Source organism: Nyctereutes procyonoides, unplaced genomic scaffold (assembly GCF_905146905.1).
Source record: "Nyctereutes procyonoides isolate TBG_1078 unplaced genomic scaffold, NYPRO_anot_genome, whole genome shotgun sequence".
NCBI classification, from domain to species: Eukaryota; Metazoa; Chordata; class Mammalia; order Carnivora; family Canidae; genus Nyctereutes; species Nyctereutes procyonoides.
Genome location: NW_026575040.1, coordinates 10,588,700 through 10,612,002, shown reverse-complemented (window position 1 = coordinate 10,612,002; position 23,303 = coordinate 10,588,700). Strand labels below are relative to the sequence as shown.

The following is a 23,303-nucleotide window of genomic DNA, read 5'->3' as shown; positions in this document are numbered from 1 at the left end:
TTGTAATTCCTATAGTTTGAAATTAGGGAGCATGATATCCAGCTTTGTTCTTCTTTCTCAAAATTACTTTGGCTGTTTGGGGTCTTTTTGTTGCTCTGTACAAATTTTAAGATTATTCTAGTTCTGTGAAGAATGCCATTGGTATTTTGGTAGGGAGTGCATTTCATCTGGAGATTGCTTTGGGTAGTGGACATTTTACCAATATTCTTCTAATCCATGAGCATGGAATATATCTTTCCATTTATTTGCATCCTCTTTAATTTCTTTTGTCAATGTCTTAGAGTTTTCAGAGCACAGGTCTTTCACTTCTGTAGTTAATTTTTTTCCTAGATTATTTTATTCTTTCTGATGCAATTGCAAATGAAGTTGTTTTCTTAATTTCTCTTTCTGGTAATTCATTATTAGTATATAGAAGTACAGCCCATATCTGTGTATTGATTTTGTATCCTGCAACTTTATGGAATTCATTTATTCTAGTAGTTTTTTGGTGGTATCTTTATGGTTTTCTGTATATAGTTTCATGTCATCTGTAAATAATGCTAATTTTACTTTTTTTTTTTTTTTTTTTTACCAATTTGGATGCCTTTTGTTTTTGTTTTTTTGCCTGATTGCTGTGGCTAGGATTTACAGTACTGTATTAAATAAATGTGAGGAGATTGAGATTGGTCATCCTTATCTTCCTGATCCTAGAGGAAAAGCTTTCAGGTTTTCACCATTGATTATATATGATGTTAGCTGTGAGTTTGTCCTCTATGACCTTTATTTTTTTTAATTTTTTTATAGTTTACTTTTTTTTTAAAGATTTATTTATTTATTTATTCGGGGGGGGGCGGGCAGAGACACAGGCAGAGGGAGAAGCAGGCAGAGGGAGAAGCAGGCTCCATGCAGGGAGCCCGACGTGGGATTCAATCCCCGGTTTCCAGGGACCCTGGGCTGCAGGCGGCGCTAAACCGCTGTGCCACCGGGGCTGCCCCTCTATGAACTTTATTATGTAGAGGTGTATTCTACCCACAAGGACTTTGTTGAGAGGCTTTATCATAAATAATGATAAATTTATCATGTAGTTATCATTGTACTTATCATTGGATATTAAATTTTGTCAGATGCTTTTTCTTCTTTATTGAGATGATTATGTGACTTTATCCTTCATTTTGTTAATGTTGTGTATCATGTTGATTTGTTTGCTGGTCTAATATTGGACCATCTTGGCATCCCTGGAGTAAGTCTCACTTGATCATGGTATATGATTCTATTAATCTATTGTTGAATTCAGTTCACTAATTTTATTTAAGGATTTTATTTTTGAGAGAGAGAAAAAGTGCAGGAGGGGCAGAGGGAGAGGGAGACGCAGACTCCTTACTGAGCAGGAAGCCCAAAGCAGGGCTTGAGCCCAGAACCTTAGGACCCCAGACCCCCGGGCCGCTGAGATTATGACCTGAGCCAAAGGCAGATGCTTAACTGACTGAGCCAACCAGGAGCTCCTCAGTTTGCTAATATTTTGTTGAAGATTTTTGCTTCTGGGTTCATCAGAGATACTGATATGTGTGTGGGTGTTTTTTTTGTTTGTTTTGTGTGTGTGTGTGTGTGTGTGTGTGTGTGTGTGTTTGTAGTATCTTTGTCTGGTTTTGGTATCAGGGTAATGGTGGCCTCATGGAATAGCTTTGGAAATGTTCCTTCCTCTTCAATTTTTTGAAATAGTTTGAGAAAGATGGATATTAGCTCTTCTTTAAATGTTTGGTAGAGTTTACCCTTGAAGCCATTTGGTCCTGGACTTTTGTTTGTCAGAAGTTTTTCAATACAGATTCAACTTCATTCCTTTTTCCTTCCAAGTGATTTAGAGTATAGGAAACACACTGAGATGGGCAAGAAGTGACTTGGGTAGGAAACTTACCCCCAAGACATTCTAGAACTTTATTTAGCTTTAACTTTTTTTTTAATTTTTATTTATTTATGATAGGCACACAGTGAGAGAGAGAGAGAGAGAGAGAGAGAGAGAGAGAGAGAGAGAGAGAGAGAGAGGCAGAGACACAGGCAGAGGGAGCAGGCTCCATGCACCGGGAGCCCGATGTGGGATTTGATCCCGGGTCTCCAGGATCACGCCCTGGGCCAAAGGCAGGCGCTAAACCGCTGCGCCACCCAGGGATCCCTTTATTTAGCTCTAATGAAAATATTTACATCAAAACGCTGTTTCCCTTACTGAGGAACCATGCCCCTGGAAGTGTAGCCTCTTTGCTGAGGTTCCCTAACTCCCCCTTCTGCCACAGAGATCATCTAGAATTTGAAGCTCCTTTGGGTGAGCATCTCAGCTTGAGATCTGTACTCCCACTGGGGAGGTTCTCAACATGAAGCTTGTCTCAAATGCCCCTCCGCCCCCAGCCTTCATTCTTTCCCTTTTCCTAACACTCTTGGCTGTGAATAGAGCATGTACGTTCCCTCTCCCCATTGGCATACCCCCTTTCCAACCTTCTGCCTTGTTGGTTTCCTTCAATGCCTGATGGAGCACAGAGAGCTGAGCCTGCAGGAGAAAAATAAATGAATTAGTTACAGCACTGGAAACAACATACTGCTCCTTGCTTATTAATTTGTGCTGGGAGGTAGGAGGTGAGTAATTTCTCATCCATTAAAAAAAGAATTTAAAAAAATAAAAAAATAAAAAAAGAATTAAGTAGTTTCACTTTAAGTTATGCTATTAAAGTCATGTAGCAATTTCTGGATATAAGTGAACAATTTGGAGAATTTTGATCGCTTCTAGTGTTGGTTCCGATGGGGGTTAAGAGCACAGAGCCTGAGGGGAGGGATGGAGCCTGAGGGAGGGATGCGCACAGCATGTTTCCATTTTGAATGGATCCCCTGTAATTGTCAACCCTTCTCTCTACCTACTGGAATGAATTTATTCTTCATGTGCAGTATAGGTTTCACTTCTGGTGAACCTTTCCTCAGCCATCCTATTCTTGTGCTTGCTCTTGTTAACACCTGTAACACTAACTGCTTTTTACTACTCTCTTGGTCTTGAGCATATGTTACTTGATACTATTTGGGATCTTCTTACAGGAAATGAGTCATCATCTGTTCCACTAGATTTTCTGCCTCCACAGCTCAGGGACTGAGTCTTAGAGATGTGTGTACTCTCCGGAAACACCTCCCATAGCACCTTGTACCATTTGCCATGATCAGAATGGACTGACTCAGTATCTGATTATTCTGCACAGTTAGAGCAGTTCAGCATTATTCTTACAGATGCCTACAATCTCAGATGGGTACAGACAGACATAGAAAACTCCTGCACTGAGCTGTGCATAAACAACTAAATATATTTTCTGGGGGAGGCACAGGTAGGAGGCTGAGTCCCTAAGGGGGAAGGATGGAGGGGAGTTAACCCCGGTTTTAATTTCATTTTTCTCCTATTAAAATGCCCTTCTCGCATCCTTGGTCTCTTTTCACAGAATCCTGCCATCAGCATCACTGAAAATGTGCTGCATTTCAAAGGTCAGTATCCGGGCAAATGCTCCCAGCTCTCTACACAGCTAAAGAGGCATGGTGGTAGTTACTTTTTCTTTTTCTTTTTATCTATTTGTTTTATTCCCTTTCTATTGATGCTCACCTCTCTGCTGCTCTTGGGGTAAACTAGATTGTTTTGAAATACATGATTAGAAAAGTCAAAAAACTTATTAGGACTTAGAAGTCCTGCTTTCCTCTTGGAGAAGCAGTAGATAGAGTGAGAAGGAATCCCGGGCTGGAAATCAGGAGATCTGTCTTCTAGCTCTAATTCTGCTATCCTTGGACAACTTACGGACTTCTCTGGACTTAACATGAAGATATTTGGTTATAATCTGTGTTTCTCAAACTTTAGGACCTAGGGACATCTGAGAATATGTCCTAATGATCCTCCTGGGCCATGGACCCTAGTTTGAGAAAACATGTTAAGAATTAAATATGGTCTCTTTAAGTGATACTTGGCTAAGCTTGTGTGTCAGGACTTGATTATAAGGTAGCCATTTAGATGATCCAGAATACACATCTTTTTTTAAAGATTATTATAATTGAAACAAAAATTAGAAATTTTCTTAATGAGACTCTTCAGCTCTCTGATGCTACACTTAAACAGGCCAGTTTAAGAAGCACGGCTTTCTAGATGATACCTCAAGCCTTTGTAGCTCTGACAGTCTTTGATTCTGTGAATCTGCCTCTGGCTCTGTTCTCCTCTGTAGTCAGCAGGTATGCTGCTGTGCCTGAGAGGGTAGGTCAGATTCCTTGTCACCCAGTGGGGTGGGATTCCCCTTCCTCTCTCTTTGTTCTATTTCCTTGGAATGTCTTTAGTCAGTGACTGGGGTTATGGGACATTGACGAGTTTCTGCTTTACTCGAAATCCCATCTACCTTAATATGCTTGCATGAACGCACAGCCTGGCTTTTATATCAGCTTTTCAAGGTGAGAGCAGTTGTGGCAGTGGCTCAGAGCTTTTGGGTGTTAATACATTTGAAAGGAAGTTAAGGGATGAAAGCGTATCTTGCCACTCGGAGATTATGGACTGCTCAACCTTAAGGAATTTCTGGTCTCAGAACAATAGGCACTTGTAGCAAATATTAGGCAAGTTATACCACATGTGGCCGGATGAGGAAAGAAACCAAATGATGGACAAGTCAGAGAGAGGAGAAGAGATGCCCAGCAGCCATTGACACCTAGGCATGACACCTGTTTGTTTTGGGGAAAGGAGCCATGCCATGTCAAGGCACGAGGATGGTGTAATGGTCCACTCAGGATCTTTCCTCCCAGATCCATTTGTCCTCTCAGGAATGAGCTGAGGAAATCATATTTCTCTTTTTTGTTCCATTTGAAATGTGTTAAAGGGGAAGTCAGCTTCTTCATTTTCTAAACTTGGTTGGGAGGTGTTAGATTCAGAGCTTTCTTTGAGGCAGTCCAGCATTTCCGTGTGCTTTGCAGCTTTCCTTAGTGGTAGTCAAGATAACATACCCACCTGCTATTTCTGTGCCCTGGAGTCAATGCCAAAGTAAACGTGAAAGTTAAATTTATAGCTCTGTGACCTCTTTGGCTTTGCTTTTGGTATTCTTTTTCCTGCCTATTATTTGTACTGGATATTATCAAAGCCACATTGGGAGATTAAGTAAATGTTCTGGAACTGATCATCAGAAGGACATATGGAGGTGAACTTTTGTCCGGGATCCAGCTTATCTAGCTGTTGAGTGGCTCTGCTCACAAGTCCCTACTCATTTTGGCAGGACCCATTACTGTTTGTATACTTCTGAAAGAACTGTACCAAGCTTTTGGATGGCCTCACTTTGCCAGTTCTCAGTAACCCACATTTCTTTCTTCATAGCTCAGGGACACGGCGCCAAAGGAGACAACGTGTATGAATTTCACTTGGAGTTCTTAGACCTTGTGAAACCAGAGGTATGTTCTTTCTTTTCTCATTTCCCTTTCCATTTTAGGAAATAAATACTAGGAGTTCAGTGAAATATGGGGGGTTGGGGTTTTGGGGGAAAAAGGATAAAAATCAAAGGAGAATATAGTCCTTTGGTTGGGGACTGAGTCTCGATTTTAGCTGCAGAGGAGTGGGAAAGCCAGAAAGCCTCAGGTGAATCTGGGCTCTGCCTTTCTTAGCAGTGTGAACAAGTCTCTTCACTTTTGTGAGTTAGTTCCCTCATGTTTTAAATGAAGGATTGGACTAAGAAATCCTTAGGGTCCTTTCTAGCTCTGATATTTTCTGATGTTAGTGAAGACAGAGGAGTATGACACTCTTGGAGCAGAGTTATGTGAGGTAGGTAAAGCCCACGCTGGGGGCTTACTTTCATGTGCCTTTGCTTCAGGGGCAGTGGAAATCAGAACAGGTGGAAGCAGAAAGGAATGAGGGAAGTACAAATGACGTTTCCTTTCTCTCAGAGCTCAAGGGAAACTTCTCTGACAGGAGGAGAGAGAATCTAATAGAAGGTGTATTTCAGTTTCTCGAATTACACTCTTATCTTTGGGGGCTCGAGCAGATTGATCTCTCCGTGCAGGAGATTTTTTTTTTCATGGTTTAATAGTCAGCAGTGGTTTAAGGGGTCGAGAACCTGTCAGCAGTGGTTTAAGGGGTCGAGAACCTGTCGTGGGTCTTGCTTTAGAGGCAAAGGAAGAAGCCCTTTATATATAACATATATATATATTTTATAGAACTATAAATTCTTTAGCCTCCAAGAATTTGAGTTTAGTTGGGAGGACACCCTAGGCTGACCCTTGTGTTAGAGTTGTAATGATCCAGCAGGTTCCAGCCTTGAATAGACTTTCCTAAAGGGTTCACCAATGCCAGGGACTGTTGGCCATTTGAATTCAGTCATCTTCATGGGAAGGACATTTGACAAGCAAGATGCCCTGGAAGAGTGAGTGGATGTCGTGCCTTGCGTGATGCAGACCTGGCCGAAGGTGCATCTAGTTTCCTCTAAGATAACACAACTGTATGCCTTTTTTACTCTGATTTCCTTCTGTGTCATTCCCTGGAGGAATCAGAGACAGTGCCATTCTTACCAGTTCTTTGCTGTACCAGCCCTTGGTCTGGATGTTCTGAGAACAGAGAAGGATGAGGGGAGCCTTCCTTCCGTGGAGCCACATGGGCTTGGTGCAGTTGCAGGGGGAGGAGTCGGGGATGGGAAGGTGGGGGCATTCTCACATTCTCATGTTCTCTTCTAGCCGGTTTACAAACTGACCCAGAGGCAGGTAAACATCACAGTACAGAAGAAGGTGAGTCAGTGGTGGGAGAGACTCACTAAGCAGGAGAAGCGCCCACTCTTTTTGGCTCCTGACTTTGATCGCTGGCTGGATGAGTCTGATGCAGAAATGGAGCTCAGAGCCAAGGTCAGTAAGGACCCCAAGGAACCCAAGTGATTGGGATGTTATTTGGGCCACCTCAGATACCTATCTGGGTCTGATAGAATAGGGACAAAGTTACAAATTCAGTTAAAGACCTGGAAACATGGTTTTATAGAAGTACTGGTAATATGTTGTAGACTGTCCCTCAATTCGGATTGTTGAATATGTTTCTCATGATCAGAGAGGGTAATGGGATTTTGGGGAGGAGGACCACAGAGGTTTCATTCCTATTGTGTTCTCTTCCATTTATTTATTCAATCATTTATTTATATCCATATGGACTGATGAATATTTATTTTATAGTTTGAGTTATAACCCCATACTGTGTTATTTATTTTGTTGTTCATGATGTTCTAGCTTTGGCCGTTGGACGCTGTTCCCATTAGTTCTTGTGTCCTTTTTGACAAAGTTCTGTCATTGTGAGGCTTTTGAGGGGGGGGGCTTTTTGGGGGGACATCCTTAATTTCCAGCACTATAAGCTGCCCCAGGCTTATCTTGTGTATTTCCAGCTCCAGCCGTAGAGTCAGTCTTTCTTCAAGAAGCTGTTCTTTTTATTGGTGAATAGTAGTGGAAGCCAAGATCTGGGCTCTAGCTGTTGTTTCTAGACCCTCTCAGGTGACAGCATGAAGAACTGTATGTGCGCAGACTGGCCCATACATATACCTATACCTATAAATACAAATATTTTTATACGTATATATAAACATACCTATATATAAACATGCCTATACCTATAAATATTTCTATATGTATCCATCTGTATCTATATTGACTTAATGTGAGTTCTTACTGATGTTGAGACATGATTTTAGCTTCCAGAAAAATACTAAAAATCTAGAATTTTTAAAACAGTGATCTATTTCCTGCCTTAAAACTCTATTTTGTTTCTATGACTGTGACAAACCTTCTAGGGGTCTTTTCCGGCTCCAATATTCTAAGACTATCCACTTTGTAGTTTGGAAGCCAGCTGATTGGTTTAATTCTGTGAGCATTGGTGGATGGGCATGCTGTGGTGCTACTGTTACCCAGTAAGTCAGGCTTTTTGGCACCATGAACTAGGACGTTTGCCCCAATGAAGCATGAACACGATTGGAGGAGGTGGCTTTGAGGGTGTCAGGTCACCTATCTAGCATGTGAACTTTTGCAGGCATCTGAGAATTCTAACCTGTATTCTTGGAAAACTTCTGTCCAAATTCTAGGAAGAAGAACGCCTAAATAAACTAAGAATTGAAAGCCAAGGCTCCCCTGAAAGTAAGTTGCTCCTGGTACTGTGGTTGTTACCAGTTAACTAATGATAGAGATGGGGGTATGGATGGGTGCGATGTGGTAGGAGAGCTAATACTGTGTACACGAGGTATGAGGAATCCTTAATGTCCAGTGCTTATGCTGTGCATACCCACATCAGAAGCCTCCCTTTTACTGTTTCCCTTCTGTTTGGAGTCTAACATCATTTGAGTGCACCAAAGCTGGTAGAACAGAATGGAAGAACCATAGTCTCCCGGACTGGCCTAATGTCAGGTGGCAGCAGGCCCTGCACGTGCTGCATAACATGGAAATACCATGTAGGTCCAAGGCCACACTTTTTCCAGCTTGGTGTTTTTCTCCCAGTTGGGATCTTAAGGGCTGTTTCACAGATAAGTGGGGTTGTCAACCTCAAAAAGTCTATTCCTGTTTCTCTATGTCCGATCACTTATAAGCAAGAAGCTCTGCACGTGTATTGTCCTCTGGGTGATACAGAGTAAATGCAGCAGCTCTCCATTAACCTCCTGCTGTGTGGAAGCTTGGTCGCCAGCCCTTGAGGGGTGGAGCCAATGAATTCGTCAGAGCACCTGTTCCCTAAGAGCTTCCATTCCAGGGAGAGGACCATGAAAGTCTGTATAAAATGCATGCTGAAAAGCAAAATAAAAGGCTTTCTTTTGTCCATATGTTTTCAAGTTTTAGTGGCGCTTCTGTGGCATGCTGTAGGTAAGGAAGGGGAAAGTTTTAGAGTAGTTGTTTTCAAACTATGTCCCCTGGTCCCCAGGGGTTCCCAGGATGCTTAGGAGGGATAGCCAAGCAAGCAGGTCCACTTCAACCAGAATAGCTCTGCTTTTGTGTTTTATGTGTTGAGTTCTGAATAAAGTTTGTTTTGAAAAGGAGGCTTCATTGCTTTAGAAAAAGATTTGAATAACTACTCATTTAGAGGAATATTCCTTTAGAAAAACAAAGGAGGGCAGAAGATTAGTGGAGGTAAAGAATAAAGATTTGAGATTAAAATTAATTTTGAGCTTGAAAATTATTTGAAATTTAAGTTAATTTTGGGGGAATTTAGAAGGATACACTTTAAAACCATGTAAAAATGGTTACATACGGATTTTTGGAATGTTAGATAAATGCTTTCACTGTTTTATCTAAATTCATAATGTTTCCTGATAAAATAAGTTCTTTAGGATGGCGAAGAAAAAGCCTTAGTTAAGTGCTGTGAAAAGTCTGACTCTTTTGGGTCCTTATTACTAGATTGCTTTTGATGGACCACACTATTGAGTGTGGTCATTTGAGTATCAGCCGAGGGGTAATGTGCAAAACATCTGTAGCCTAGGAATAAATACGTAGCAGCAAGTTCTGAACTCCATAGCTCTTCTCTTGAGAATTATCCTTTCCTTTGCCCCACTCCCTAGACTCCACTATGATTCTAAGCTCCTTACTTCTTCCTTAACTCTGTAATTGGCTGTGTCTTCATGAGCCTTAGGCTGCAGATCAAATTTACGTTCCTTATCCTCCTGCCTCTCAATCTGTACTTTGCCTTCTTTGGTCATATCCTCATTCTCCCCGTCTTCCAAAGCCCAGAGCAGGCACCTTGCCTCTCCACTGACCTGCCTGCTTCCCACTTACCTGGCTCAATATCATTTTCTCACCTTAAGGGTTTCACAAGACAGCTACCTGTTCCTCTCTATCTTGTATTATGGCTTTCAGATTGTAAGTTCTTTGAAGGGACATCAAGTCTTAACATCTTTGAATCCCAGGGGTACCCCTCAGGACCTCTCACGTTGTAGGTGTGCAGTTGATGCTTGGTTGGATACGTATGTGATCAAATGCCAGAATTCTTTTTTCGTTCTATTTCTGTTTCTCTGAGTTAGTTTGCCATATGTGAACTTAAAAAAAATTGCAAGAACAATTAAACTAGTTTATAAGAAAATGACAAGAGCAGGAGCTAAGTAGCTTTATTTGCCTTCTTCATTGCTTCCTAAGATGGCCATGCTTTGCCAGAAGTAGTTTTTCTTTTTTCTCCTTGGATTTATTATGTCTGTACATTCAAGCCATGAGGAGAAGGACTGGTAAAGATGTATCTTGGAATGCAGTGTCTATGACTTTACGACTTTCTCTTTGGGCTTAGGAGTGCAGGCTGGTGCAGATCTGGGCCAGGTGTCTGTTTGGGAGCTCAGGGCACCCAGTGCAAGAGAGGGGTGCAGTCATCCAGGTCCTCCCCACTCCCTGCTCCTGCTGCAGCGTTGCTTGTAATAGTTTCTTATCTTGCTTTGCTTTTCAGCTCTTACAAGCTTGAAGAAAGGATACCTGTTCATGTATAACCTCGTGCAGTTCTTGGGATTCTCCTGGATCTTTGTCAACATGACCGTGCGGTTCTTTATTTTGGGAAAAGGCAAGCACAAAATTTCAACACAAACTTTCCTTTTGCCAGTAGTTTAGCCTACTATCCACCGAAGGTATCAATAATACTCTACCTTTGATATTAATAATAACCCCCCCACGTTTGTGTGGCAACTTCCATGTCTCTGATTTCCCCTGGCCTTGTGAAACAAGCTGACTGGAGATTGTGTCCACTTAGCAAGTGAGGGAACAGGCTAAGAGATTGTTCCCATTCATACAGCTGGCCAGAGGTGCCTCTTGGGCTGCGTTCCTTTCTCTGTTCATGACATGGCAGTTCATTTATAACCAAATAAACTTATATGGTATTTCTGGTGCCATAGTTAATGCAAGTCCAAAAGGGATCTCAAAAAACAAAAACAAAAGGGATCTCACCCTTTGGGAACCTAAGTAGATTTTCAAAGGGGCTATTAACTTGTACATTTAACAGAAATTCGGGCAAAAAGTAAATGACAATGGAAAATTTTTGAGAATATGATCTAAAGTATTCTGAAATTGTATTGTGAACAACAAATAGGTAATAAAATTTGGAGTAGGAAAGGGTAATGGGAGAGCACTTTCTGTCTGATATGAAAGAATGATAATTAAAATGATGTAGCATGAGTATAAGAAGAGAATAGCCAATAGAGCAGATAAGGTAGTCCAAAAATAGCTCTTACATTTTATATATATATATAAAATGTAAATAAATATATATGTACATGCCCTTGGATGGGAATTCTAATAATGTTTCCAGGGAAAATTGGTTAGGTTTGGGTGCATGAGGGAGGCAAGGAATCTCTTTTCCTCACATTGTATACAAAAATAAATTCCCCTAAAGGATTTAAGAGTCTATGTCAAAGATTTAAAACATAACAGAAAATTGAGTAAATGTTTATAAAAATTTCACGTGGGGGCAGCCCAGGTGGGTCAGTGGTTTAGCGCCACCTTCGGCCCAGGGCGTGATCCTGGAGACCCAGGATCGAGTCCCACGGCAGGCTCCCTGCATGGGGCCTGCTTTTCCCTCTGCCTGTGTCTCTCTCATGAATAAATAAATAAAATCTTAAAAAAAAAAATCTCATGTGGAAGGTTAGGGCTTTTTTTTTTTCTTAAGATTTTGTTTATTTATTCATGAGAGAGACACAGGCAGAGGGAGAAGCAGGCTCCCCACAGGGAGCTCAATGTGGGACTCGATCCTGGACTTCAGGATCACGCCCTGAGCTGAAGGCAGATGCTCAACCACTGAGCCACCCAGGTGTCCCAGAAGGTTATTACTTTCTAAGGTAAAAAAGGAGAAATCATAAAGAAAATAGGTTAATATATTTGACTACATAAAATATCTAAATTCCTATATATCTAAAAATACCTCAGCTAAGATAACACTAAAGATTAAAAGTATATTGAGGTTAGTAGCATGGGGATGAGGGTTGGTAGAAAATTGCAACAAATACTAACAAAGGTTGATTACCTGTAAAGAATTTGTTACAAATTGATTTTAAAATGTATAGACTCTATGGAATAGATAAACAGAAGTCAGGTGCAGGCAGTTCCCAAGAGGGAAACTCTTTAATATACAGAAAAATGTTTAACTCCATAATGATGAAGGAAATAAAAATCAGATTTTTATTTGTCAGTTTTCCAAAGTTAAAGCAGTACCTAATTCAAGAAGACATATGCTAAAATAGACACACTGGTGGTCACTGGGAGGGTATAGAAGTACAATGACTCTTTTGGAAAATCATTTGGCAAAGCGTTTCAAGACACTGAACTGTTCGTCACTGATATCCTTGAAACTATAGTAACTGAAAGTACAAAAAAAGCTTTTTAAAAAAGATACACATTTTGGCATTACTTATATTAGTGACAAGTTAGAAACTACCTAGATGCCCATCAGTGAGGGATTACTTTAGCATATTCGCTCAGTGGAATGTTGTGAAGCAGATATAAAGTACTTAAAAGAGTTCATATAACATGGAGAAATACGATAGGCTAAAAAATAATATATCAATTTGTTCTTCCAGTTTCATCATATCATGTAAAAAGGGGGAAAAAAACTGAACCAATACATGTAAAAAGAGTGAAAAGAATTCATCATTCGAAAATGGTTTGGATGTGGGTAATTTAGAAATTTGTCCATATTTTGTACAAAAAATAGGAAAAATAGAAGTATAATTGAAAATACAAGCTCTGTTTAAAAAAAGAAAAATGTCCTATAGTCTATTTTATCTTTAGTCCTAAATTTTCCCATCTGAGGTTTGTAGTAAATGAATTGTCGGTAGCTCTAGAGTCATTTCAAAGAAGTACATGTCATTTGTCCAGCCTTCTTAATGGCCTAGAATTCTGCAAAGCACCAGTGGCAGGCTAGTGAAGAATTTCTCAAATGCCTAGTGTCTACAGATGAGTTACTTAAAAAAAGAAGGCAAGTCTCCAACCTGTGGTTATTACTGTGGATTGATCACAAGTTCCATGGAATGAATAGGGACACGCAAATACCTGATAATTTCATTTAACGTTGTTAGATTGATTCTCCGTGTACCTGTGCAAGCCTGCAGGCCATTAGGTGATCTGGTCCCAAAGCTCCTAAGTTATCTGGGTCATGTGTTTAAGCTGCTTGGATTTGTAATTTCTATTTTGGCTCTCAGCCCCTTACTAACCACCTTCTGGAATGGAGCTGCTGGTTTAATTCTTCCCTTACCAGTCCTCAGAAGACGTGATAAGGACCTGGCACCTGGTGCCTTGCACCCAGTTTGCCATTTGCGGTTTTTCCCTTTTGAATGAAGAATGTTGGTAAATGGCAAATTCCACACATAGACTTCGTTTTTCATGTAAACATGTACTTGCTAAACTTCTTGCTGAGGAAACACTAGCAAACTCTTGGGCTTGTCTAGAAACTCTTGTTTGAGCTTACCTAGGTCTCTCTTAAGGAATACTAAGAGCCCAGGTGCTCTAATTTTATTTTTTAAAAAGATTGTTCCTGGGGCACCTGAGTGACTCAGTGGTTGAGCATCTGCCTTTGGCTCAAGGCATAATCCCAGGGTCCTAGGATCCAGTCCTGCATCGGGCTCCCCGCAGGGAGCTTGTACCTCCCTTTCCCTCTACCTATGTCTCTGCCTCTCCCTCTATGTCTCTCATGAGTAGATAGATAAGATTTAAAAAAAATTAAATTAAAAAAATTTTTCCAATTATAAAAATGTGTTAAAAATACAATGTGTTAATTACAGAAAAATCAGAAAACAAAGACTTAAATAAACACTCTACTGTAATCCCATCTATGAGAGCAACAGATCCTTGGCACCTTGGTGTATATCCTTCCAAACCACAAAGCTTTCTCAGGAGCAAGGAACAATTCCTGATACGGAATTGTGAGATTAAATGGGAGATCGTTTTTAAGGATTTCCATGTATACTGTCCAGACAGAGTATACTGTATTATACTACCACATTATAGTATCTCTCCTCCCATTAACATATGAGTGCCTTTTACTGCTTAAAACAGTTTTTTTTGTTTTCAAATTATAAAAGTAAACATGGTGATTTAAGCTAATTTGGAAAGAGGGGGAAACCAGGGTAGAGGTGTGGGGGGAGAGAAGAGGAGGTGAATAAGCCATTGTCCATCACTATTAATATAGCCATACATTTCCTTTTAGTTTTTCTCCTGCAGTTAGAAATTATTATTATTATTATTTAAAGATTTTATTTATTTATTCATGAGAGACACACAGAGGTAGAGACACTGGCAGAGGGAGAAGGAGGCTCCATGCAGGAAGCCCGATGTGGGACTCGTTCCTGGGTCTCCAGGATCACGCCCTGGGCCGAAGGCAGTGCTAAACCACTGAGCCACCCCGACTGACCTTTTTTTTTTTTTTCCTTCCTTTCTTTCTTTCTTTCTTTCTTTCTTTCTTTCTTTCTTTCTTTCTTTCTTTCTTTCTTTTTTTAAGATTTAGAAATTATAATCCTGTGGGTGTCCACAATTTTCTGTCTGGTTTTAAAAGCAAAATTATAAGCATTTTGTTAATAAAATTCTTTGTAATATCATTTGAGAAATTCAGCATCTATGCCTGAATTGAGACAGGGATGTAAACTCCTAGCAAATCCACGAGATCTAATTTTTGTTCAGCACATGCCAAATCTTAAGTCACAGCTTTGTGTTTTCCCAACGGGAGGTCTTCATTTTTCAAAGATTTATCTGAGGAGAAATGCCACCTTAATGTGAATCCCCTTAAAATGGACACCAGAATTTCATTGGAAATGTTGGCAAAAAGATTTGGTTGGGATTTTATCTTGAAATGGGAGATTTAAAATTGAGAGAATAAGTTGTTTTTATCTTATATGTAGCAAAATCTAAGTTGCCATTGTAATTTTGCATTAATTCTTCCAAAGAAAAGAATTCATCTAATTCTGAACTAAATTACTGTTGGAATTTTTCTGTCAAAATTACATGATAACACTATAAACTGTTCTTCATTTCGCATTTGACTTTGTAGCAGGATAGTAGAGCGGATCATTTTTGCAAAAATATTTAGAGGGCTTCTTTAAGTTTTTTTTGCAAGGGCCTTTTTTTATTTAACTGATGTTTAAACCAGACCTTCTGGGGACTCCTACAAATGTCATCTTTGTTGGTCACTGGCCTAACTGTGCCAGGTCCTTGGGGCCAGTCCTTGTATTTCAAAGGCAGGGAGCCAAGAATCCTAAACCTTGTGCACAGTGAAGGCAGGCCAAAAGATTGTCCTGCCTGCAATATCAATAGTACCTTGGTTGAGAAACATGGCAAGAAGAATGTAGGAGTGCAGGGTGCCAAGTAAGGATCAGTATGAAAAGTAAAGGATTTTATTTTATGGTCCGCTCACAGCTGATACTGCAATCGCTGATGGTCCTATAAGCAATAATTGTCATTTAAAATCATTACATAATATTCCATGAAGTAGCTCTACTGTAGCTTACTCCAACTTTCTATATGCTTAGGTATTCAGACAAACACTACTTTAATATACTTGGGAAAAATGCTTCGGAGAAAGACTTTGTTCCTGAGAAACTTTTGTGGATTTTTTTTTTTTCATTTTAGATTTTGTAGTTAGGATAGATTCTTAAAATAAGAGTTATGAAGATGAAATATGTAAAATGCAAATAAAGTTTTTGAAAGTTTTATTCACTACTTTTGGACCTCTGCGTTTATTTATGATTGTACAATTTTGAGATTTTCATAGGCTAGATTGCATTCAGTATATGTGCTATAGTTTAATTTTGAATCCAGTGAGATAATGGATCTGACCAGACTAATCTCTGGCCTGTTACATTGGCTTTTCAGCTTATAGTAACTGAAGGAAGTCTAGGTATGCTTTCTTTTCCTTGCCTTATTTATTTATTTATTTATTTATTTATTTATTTATTTATTTATTTATTTATTTTTAAGATCTTATTTATTTATTCATGAGAGACACACACAGAGAAAGATAGAGAGGCAGAGACACAGGCAGAGGGAGAAGCAGGCTCTATGCAGAGAGCCCAACGCGGGACTTGATCCCAGGTCTCCAGGATCACGCTCTGGGCTGAAGGCAGCGCTAAACCACTGAGCCACCGGGGCTGCCCTTTCCTTGCCTTTTAAAATGAGAAGGACATACAGGGTTTATGTCTTAACTTTCTAATAACCAGTAGAGTTCACTATTCATGACCTCACAGGCTTGTTCCCACCGGCTTAGTTTGGAGAGTAAACTTGAGTCTGACTGGCTGTTTATTATACTTATCTTTAAATTCCTTTCATGCAAGGAGGTATCTAGTTTGAGAAATAATTCTGTTGGAATTTGCTACTTGACTTACCATTTATTATTTATTTATTTATTTATTTATTTATTTATTTATTTATTGTTTTTTTTTTTTTACTTACCATTTTAAAAAAATATTTTATTTAAATTCAACTTGCCAACACATAGTATAACACCCAGTTCTCATCCCATCGTGACTTACCCTTAATGTATCTTTGTCCCATAGAGTCCTTCTATGACACATTCCATACCTTGGCCGACATGATGTATTTCTGCCAGATGCTGTCAGTTGTGGAAACTATCAATGCAGCAATTGGCGTCACTAAGTCACCAGTGATCCCTTGTCTTATCCAGGTACTGAACAGTTGACCTCAGATTTCAGTATTTAGTAGGTATGCTGTAATTAGCTGGGAAGTCTCAATGCATAAAAATCTCTCTCTGCACAGGAGTAGCATGGTTTTCTTTGAACAAGGAGGAAAACTCAAAGCCCAGGGATATTTTCCAAAGTAGACTTTTACCATTTCCAGTCTGGTTGGTTTGTTTATAACATCTTAAAATCACAAAGTTATAAAAAGGCTTTAAGATGAGGGGAACCTGATTCTCAAGCCGAAGCAGAAAAATTTACCCACAATCTTTTCAGGTAGAGATGTGCTTGGTCTGCTCCCAGCTTGAGTAGGTGAAGGCAGTGCAATCATAGGAGCTCTTTGCACTTTGGGCTTTCTTCCATATATGCAGGGGACTCTTTTAACTGATACGGGGATTCCCCCCTCCCTCAATACATCTGTATTTTCTAGTATTTGGAAGATTGCTATCAGGAACAGGGCATCAAAGTCTTTTAACTTCCTTGCCCTATTTCCTCACCATGAGATTATATACTATTAAATCCCACCTACCCAGACTCCAGGGGAAACAGGTGATTGCTGGTTAGTCTCTTCTGGAGTATTCTTTCTATAGTTCTACCCTTCTCTGGTACACCAGCTCTGGCATTCTGATAGTATCAATGGCATGGGTAAAGGGTGATTGTAACCCTTGTTACTCCTGGGTTCTCTATTCTTGGATAGAGAGGCTGTTTTGTTCAGTCTAAAAAATCAAAGAGGAGCCCTTCCGCCGCCGGAGCATCGAGCAGCAGCAGCCGTCTGCAGCCATGGCTCTGCGCTACCCCATGGCCGTGGGCCTCAACAAGGGCCACAAGGTGACGAAGAACGTGAGCAAGCCGAGGCACAGCCGCCGCCGCGGGCGCCTCACCAAGCACACCAAGTTCGTGCGGGACATGATCCGGGAGGTGTGCGGCTTCGCCCCGTACGAGCGGCGGGCCATGGAGCTGCTCAAGGTGTCCAAGGACAAGCGCGCCCTCAAGTTCATCAAGAAGCGGGTCGGGACGCACATCCGCGCCAAGAGGAAGAGAGAGGAGCTGAGCAACGTGCTGGCGGCCATGCGGAAAGCGGCCGCCAAGAAGGACTGACCCCCTCTCCACCCCCGTAACAATAAAGCCTTCTCGGAAAAAAAAAAAAAAAAAAAAAAATCAAAGAGGATAGCGAGTGACCCACTCATGTGGAATAGTATTTTTTGTAGATCAAAGGGTAGTGCAGGTAAGCATGAAGCTAGAATTTCTAGGGTGGAGTGGAAGGGAGGGGTTCAGTATCATTACAGCACATGGCTCCAGGGAGTGCCATTCATGTAGAATGCAGTGTGAGCCTCCTGGTGTTGGACAGCACCACATGTGCCAACATGGATGCGTCTTGGAAGCATAACAACAGTAAGAAACAAGTCACAGAATAATACGATCTATTTCAGAAAGTTTAAAAACAGAGTGAAAAAAAAAACAGGCAAGAGTGAAACAGGATACTATTTAGAACTACGTACATAAGCAGTAAACCTATAAAGGGAAGCAATGGAATGGTTAACACGAGATAGTAGTTACTTATGGGTGACTGCCACACTGGTAACGCTCTGGATCTAAACTTGGGGTCTGCAGACACAAGTGGGCTTCTGGCAGCGTTCTTTAAACTGCATCTGAATGTGAGTGAGCATTTTTGAAAATACGCTATTTGTGATGATATATTTACACACATATACACAGTCTATTCAGAAAGACTGCTTTGGGTACTTTAACTTGCTCCAAAACTGGAGCAGAAGCTTAACTAGCTGAGCTCAGCCTTTTTCTTTTCTTTTTAAAAAGATTTTGTTACTTTTTAATTTTTTAAGTAATCTTTACCCCCCCAATGTGGGGCTTGAATTCACAACCCTGAGATCAGGAGTTGCCTGCTCCACCAACTGAGCCAGCTAGGCAGCCCTCAGTTTTTTTCTATTTACCTTGAATTTAGAGGCACTAGGTTTTAGATAATGCATTTATATAGTTTTTGTAGAATATATATTTAAACTTTTTCCTCTCTTGTGGATTCTTTTATTAGCTTCTTGGAAGAAATTTCATTTTGTTTATCATCTTTGGCACCATGGAAGAAATGCAAAACAAAGCTGTGGTTTTCTTTGTGTTTTATTCGTGGAGTGCAGTTGAAGTTTTCAGGTGGGTAGAAATGCCAGCTTGGTAGTTTGAATGCTTCTCCCTCTTCTGGAGCAGCTCTTTTCTGGAGGGAGTTTTATTTGGAGTCTCATTTGGTTTGAGATTAAGGTTCCATGAGTGGAGAGCTGTAGCTGCATCTGTGTGCTCTGCAAAGATGAGGCATTTTTTTGTTTTGTTTTGTTTTGTTTCTAAAGATTTTATTTGAGAGAAGAGAGGGGCCACAAGGAGGCGGAGGCGGCAGGGAGAGGGAGAGGGAGGCTCCCCACAGAGCAGGGAGTCTGATGTGGGGCTTGATCTCAGGACCCCAGGATTATGACCTGAGCTGAATGCAGATACCTAACCGACTGAGCTACCCAGGCGCCTGAGCCACGTTTTTGTTTGTTTGCTTGTTTGTTCTTTTTTTTTTTTTTTTAAAGCAGTCATTAGATCATAGATGGTACCAGCTTGGGCACTGGCGAGCAGAGGGAGGGAGTCAAGAGATACAGAGAAGGGTAAGACCCATCTTACCCTTCAGGATCTTGCTGTTTTATTGAAAAGAGGACTCATCCACATGGGAAAATTTTGAAAGGGGAAGAAATGTGGAGGGAGTAGGCAGGTTGGATGGAACCAGTGAAGACCAGCCTTCTAGAAGGAATGATGGAAATATATCTTTTACTACAAGATTACTGAAGTTTGAATCAACCCCTTATCTGAATCTGCCATTCTCAGTCGTCAGTAGGAGAAATATCTTTAACAACAACAATGAAAATATCTAATTAAAAGTAGAGGTATTTTTCTCTACCCGACCATACATATTCCATTTCTTTTTTGGTCAGGTGGAGCAAGGGTTTTGCAAGCTGACTCCTCAGCTCTGGGTTTGGAGATATTTTGGCAGAGTTAATAGTTGAGAGGGAGAAGAGGCGGGAGCAGCCCTAGATTGTGTCTTAACTGTGCTCTGAATAGTATCCCATATACCCTCTAATCTACTAAAACAGAGGTGAAAGAGATTATAGAAACTTAATATTAACTCTGGGAAGAAAAATTTCTTTTTTGTGTTATCTCTTTTTTAAAAAGAGTGTATCTACTTCTAGGTTAGGAGTCTTTTGTATACTTTGATTTTTTTTTTTTTTTTAAGTGGGAGAAGGGCAGAAGGGAGAAGAGAATCTTAAGCAGACTCCACACTCAATCTCATGACCCTGAGATCATAACCTGAGCTAAAATCAAGAGTGACACTTAACCAACTGAGCTACCCAAGGGCCCCATATACTTTGATGGCATTCCTTTATCCAGAGATAAATTATCAAGGTGTCTGTCATCCTTGCCTACTTAGAACATAAATCAGAACTTAAAAAGCAAAGAGCTTTTGAACATTCATTCCATATACTGAACTATTCCAAAGACGGTTCCTTTACGACCTAAACTTAGTCTGCCATCAAAGAGAGTTCACATCCACTGAAAATTGGGAGAAGAGTGTGATGGGAGTTTGTGAGTAGACAGCCTGGGACTGTAATTGTGTTCTGAAGAAGCTGTGTGTGGCTCATTGTGAAATTAGTCTTCTTGAATGATGCTCTAGGGTTGCATTGAGGACCTGAAGTAGCTTTTCACATCTGAATTCCTTATTTTCAATAGGTACCCCTTCTACATGCTTTCCTGCATTGACATGGATTGGAAGGTGCTCACATGGCTTCGTTACACTGTGTGGATCCCCTTGTATCCTCTGGGATGTTTGGCAGAAGGTACTTTCTGTTCAGCACTAGGTTTTATAAGCTTGGTTCCAAAGGATAGCTGAGCTGATAGGCCAAAGCTTTCTTCCTTCCTCTGCCATCCTTAGTCGGATATATGGGTGTTAGACTTTTTAAGAATTTCTTTCTTGTGGCTTCCTTCCATAAAACTCCTGGTACCCGGACTATTCCAGGGAAATAGCCATTTTTGTAAGGCTTGGAAGCTGGGTGTTCATGTATTGCATGCTTCCTATTTATATGGTATTTAGAGTTTTCCAAAGCAGGTTCTCACAATGACTTCATTTTATTCTAACAAACACCTAGTGAGTGAGGCAGGTTGGGATTTTTCTCTCCCATTTTATAGAATAGAAAACCATAAGCTAAAAAAAACAAAAAAACAAAAACAAAAACAAAAAAAAAACCATAAGCTCAGTGCTATCAAAATGGATGTTCCAAAAAAAAAACCAAACAAACAAAATGGATGTTCCTCCTTCATATTGTCAGCTTGGAGGCTCATCTTTTGTAAAAATTAAGGAGAGAAATGAAACAGGTACCAAGAGGGAGGAAGCATTTTCAGCACACCCGGAACCGAAACTGGGGTGGGGTGGGGGGGTTAGACGCTTCTCTCACTAGATGGTACTGTATTTCATTTGCTTCTGACAAGTTCTTGTTTCTGCTTTCAGCTGTCTCAGTGATCCAGTCAATTCCAGTATTCAACGAAACAGGAAGGTTCAGTTTCACATTGCCATATCCGGTGAAAATCAAAGTTAGATTTTCCTTTTTTCTTCAGATTTATCTTATAATATTATTTTTAGGTAAGTATTGGCTTTTCCCTGTTATTTCTTAGAGGATATAGTTAAATGACTCAAAGTTTTCTTTTTTTTTTTTTTTTTTTTTTTTTTTTAAAGGTTTTCTTTTTTTTTTTTTATTTTATTATTTATGATAGTCACACAGAATGAGAGAGAGAGGCAGAGACACAGGCAGAGGGAGAAGCAGGCTCCATGCACCAGGAGCCCGACGTGGGACTCGATCCCGGGTCTCCAGGATCGCGCCCTGGGCCAAAGGCAGGCGCCAAACCGCTGCGCCACCCAGGGATCCCTGACTCAAAGTTTTCAAAGCCTTTATTAGGATTGTTATTTCCAGAAAAGTAGTATAGAGTTAAAAATATTATTTTGTAAAACAAACCCATGAGGAGAATATGCTGTATATTTCTTCCAAATCACCAGTGGGTGAGTATATTCTTGGCATGCTCTCGGTCACTGGGAATGTACCATATCTCATGTTTAAAACAATGTAAGAAGCTCTTTAGAAGTAGATAAAGAAGCACATTTTAATTTTACTAGTTTTATGACACATTGCTTATCCAAAGTGTTCAGAGGTTATTGTATACCACTGGCAGCAAAGAAGGAAGAAGGCAGCCAAGGCCTCTGAGCAGCCAAGAGATGTCATAAAGCTTCCATCTAATAATAAGGCCCCCCCTGCTGCTCATGTAAAACCTGCTTATATGTTGTTACTTTGATATAAAATCTCAGATCTTTGCCTTAATTCCTAAAAACTAAGAACTAAAAGAAGTAACCCTAATTATTGCAAATATGAGAAATTTAAAAGCCTTCCTGACCATAAGGACTGTTTTAGATGAAGTTCTAATGCATTTAATATAATTTACATATTTCTCTCTGTTTTAGTTCATAGAAATCTTAAGGTGGCCCTAATTAAGTAGGACTGTCTGGTCTTCTAGCAACAGGCTATGACAACAGATAGTATGTTAGTTATCTACTGCTGTGGTAACAAATTACCCCAAAACTTAGCAGCTTAAGACAATGAACACTTATTATCGCATATGGCTTCTGAGGGTCAGAAAGCAGCCTAGCTGGGTGGCTCAGAGTCCCTCCTCAGGTCTCTGTCAGGGGCTGCGGTTTCTGCAGTCTTGACTGGGATTGGAAGATCTGCTCCAAGCTCACTCATGGAACTGTGAACAGGAGGCTTCAGTTTCTTGCCACAGTACTTCTCCATGTGGCTGCTTGGGACATGGCTTCCCCCAGAGCAAGTGGTTTGAGGGCCAGAAGCCACACTCTTCATTTTTTGCCTTTAAAAAAAATGTATTTTTTTATAGAAATATATTTGACATAAAATTGTGTAAATTTAAGATATACGTGTTGATTTGGTTCATCGATATATTGTAATGATTACCATTGTAGACATGATTTGCACCTTTATCAGGTCCATACTGCCTTCTATATCCCCATCTTAGAAGTGACATACCACCACTTTTGCCATATACTGTTGGTTACACAGTCCTACCTGGTACAGTATGGGAGGGGATACACAAGGGTAGGAGATACAGGGGGTAGGATCACTGGGGACCATCTGGGAAGCTAGCTGCCCCAGTGAGAGGAAGACCATGAAAAGTATATCCAAGAAACTCAGTGGTCTTGATCATTTAGGACTGGGGGACAAGAGACCCACACCCTTAGGAGCCCCTTAGGGTACCAGCACATGGCAAAGCACAAGTTAAATACTATACATTATGGGTATAGACCATCTGCCAAAGGTTGGTTGGTTATTTATTTATTTATTTTGCTAAAGGTGAAATTTTATTCAATTTCTCCTTCTTTTCCATTTCAGAAAGGGTGTAATTTATTTCAGAAAGATTTCTAACCAGAAAATGTTAAAATGTTTGGCTCTTGAAGGGAGTATGCTTCAGTTTGGAAAATGCACTTATTAAAAGAGTTCTTTACCTCTATTACTGGATAAAGCTAGTGTTACTGCAACTAGGCTCCATGAGGTGTGCATACTGAACGTGTTCAAGAGGAATAAGTATTGGAAGGACCCTTAAAATATT

At 40.3% G+C, this 23,303-nt stretch overlaps 2 protein-coding genes across 2 annotated transcripts in view; both read left to right on the top strand.

Annotated features, from left to right (window-relative positions):
• The window catches only part of HACD3 (3-hydroxyacyl-CoA dehydratase 3), a 40,358-nt gene that overhangs the window by 14,201 nt on the left and 2,854 nt on the right, over window positions 1-23,303 (top strand). The window contains exons 2-10 of the mRNA XM_055319742.1: window positions 3,444-3,486; window positions 5,336-5,409; window positions 6,682-6,846; window positions 8,061-8,112; window positions 10,388-10,498; window positions 16,467-16,594; window positions 18,652-18,764; window positions 20,370-20,476; window positions 21,145-21,276. Of these exons, the coding sequence (XP_055175717.1) occupies window positions 3,444-3,486; window positions 5,336-5,409; window positions 6,682-6,846; window positions 8,061-8,112; window positions 10,388-10,498; window positions 16,467-16,594; window positions 18,652-18,764; window positions 20,370-20,476; window positions 21,145-21,276 (925 nt within the window). The remainder of the gene's footprint in view (window positions 1-3,443; window positions 3,487-5,335; window positions 5,410-6,681; window positions 6,847-8,060; window positions 8,113-10,387; window positions 10,499-16,466; window positions 16,595-18,651; window positions 18,765-20,369; window positions 20,477-21,144; window positions 21,277-23,303) is intronic.
• On the top strand, window positions 17,328-17,750 carry LOC129506243 (60S ribosomal protein L36). The gene has a single exon (XM_055319743.1). The coding sequence runs from the start codon at window positions 17,385-17,387 to the stop codon at window positions 17,700-17,702; it is 318 nt and encodes a 105-aa protein (XP_055175718.1). The 5' UTR covers window positions 17,328-17,384; the 3' UTR covers window positions 17,703-17,750.

What these genes read in the sequence shown, in the direction of transcription:
- LOC129506243 (XM_055319743.1), top strand. Translation starts at nt 17,385, where the DNA reads ATGGCTCTGCGCTACCCCATGGCCGTGGGCCTCAACAAGGGCCACAAG.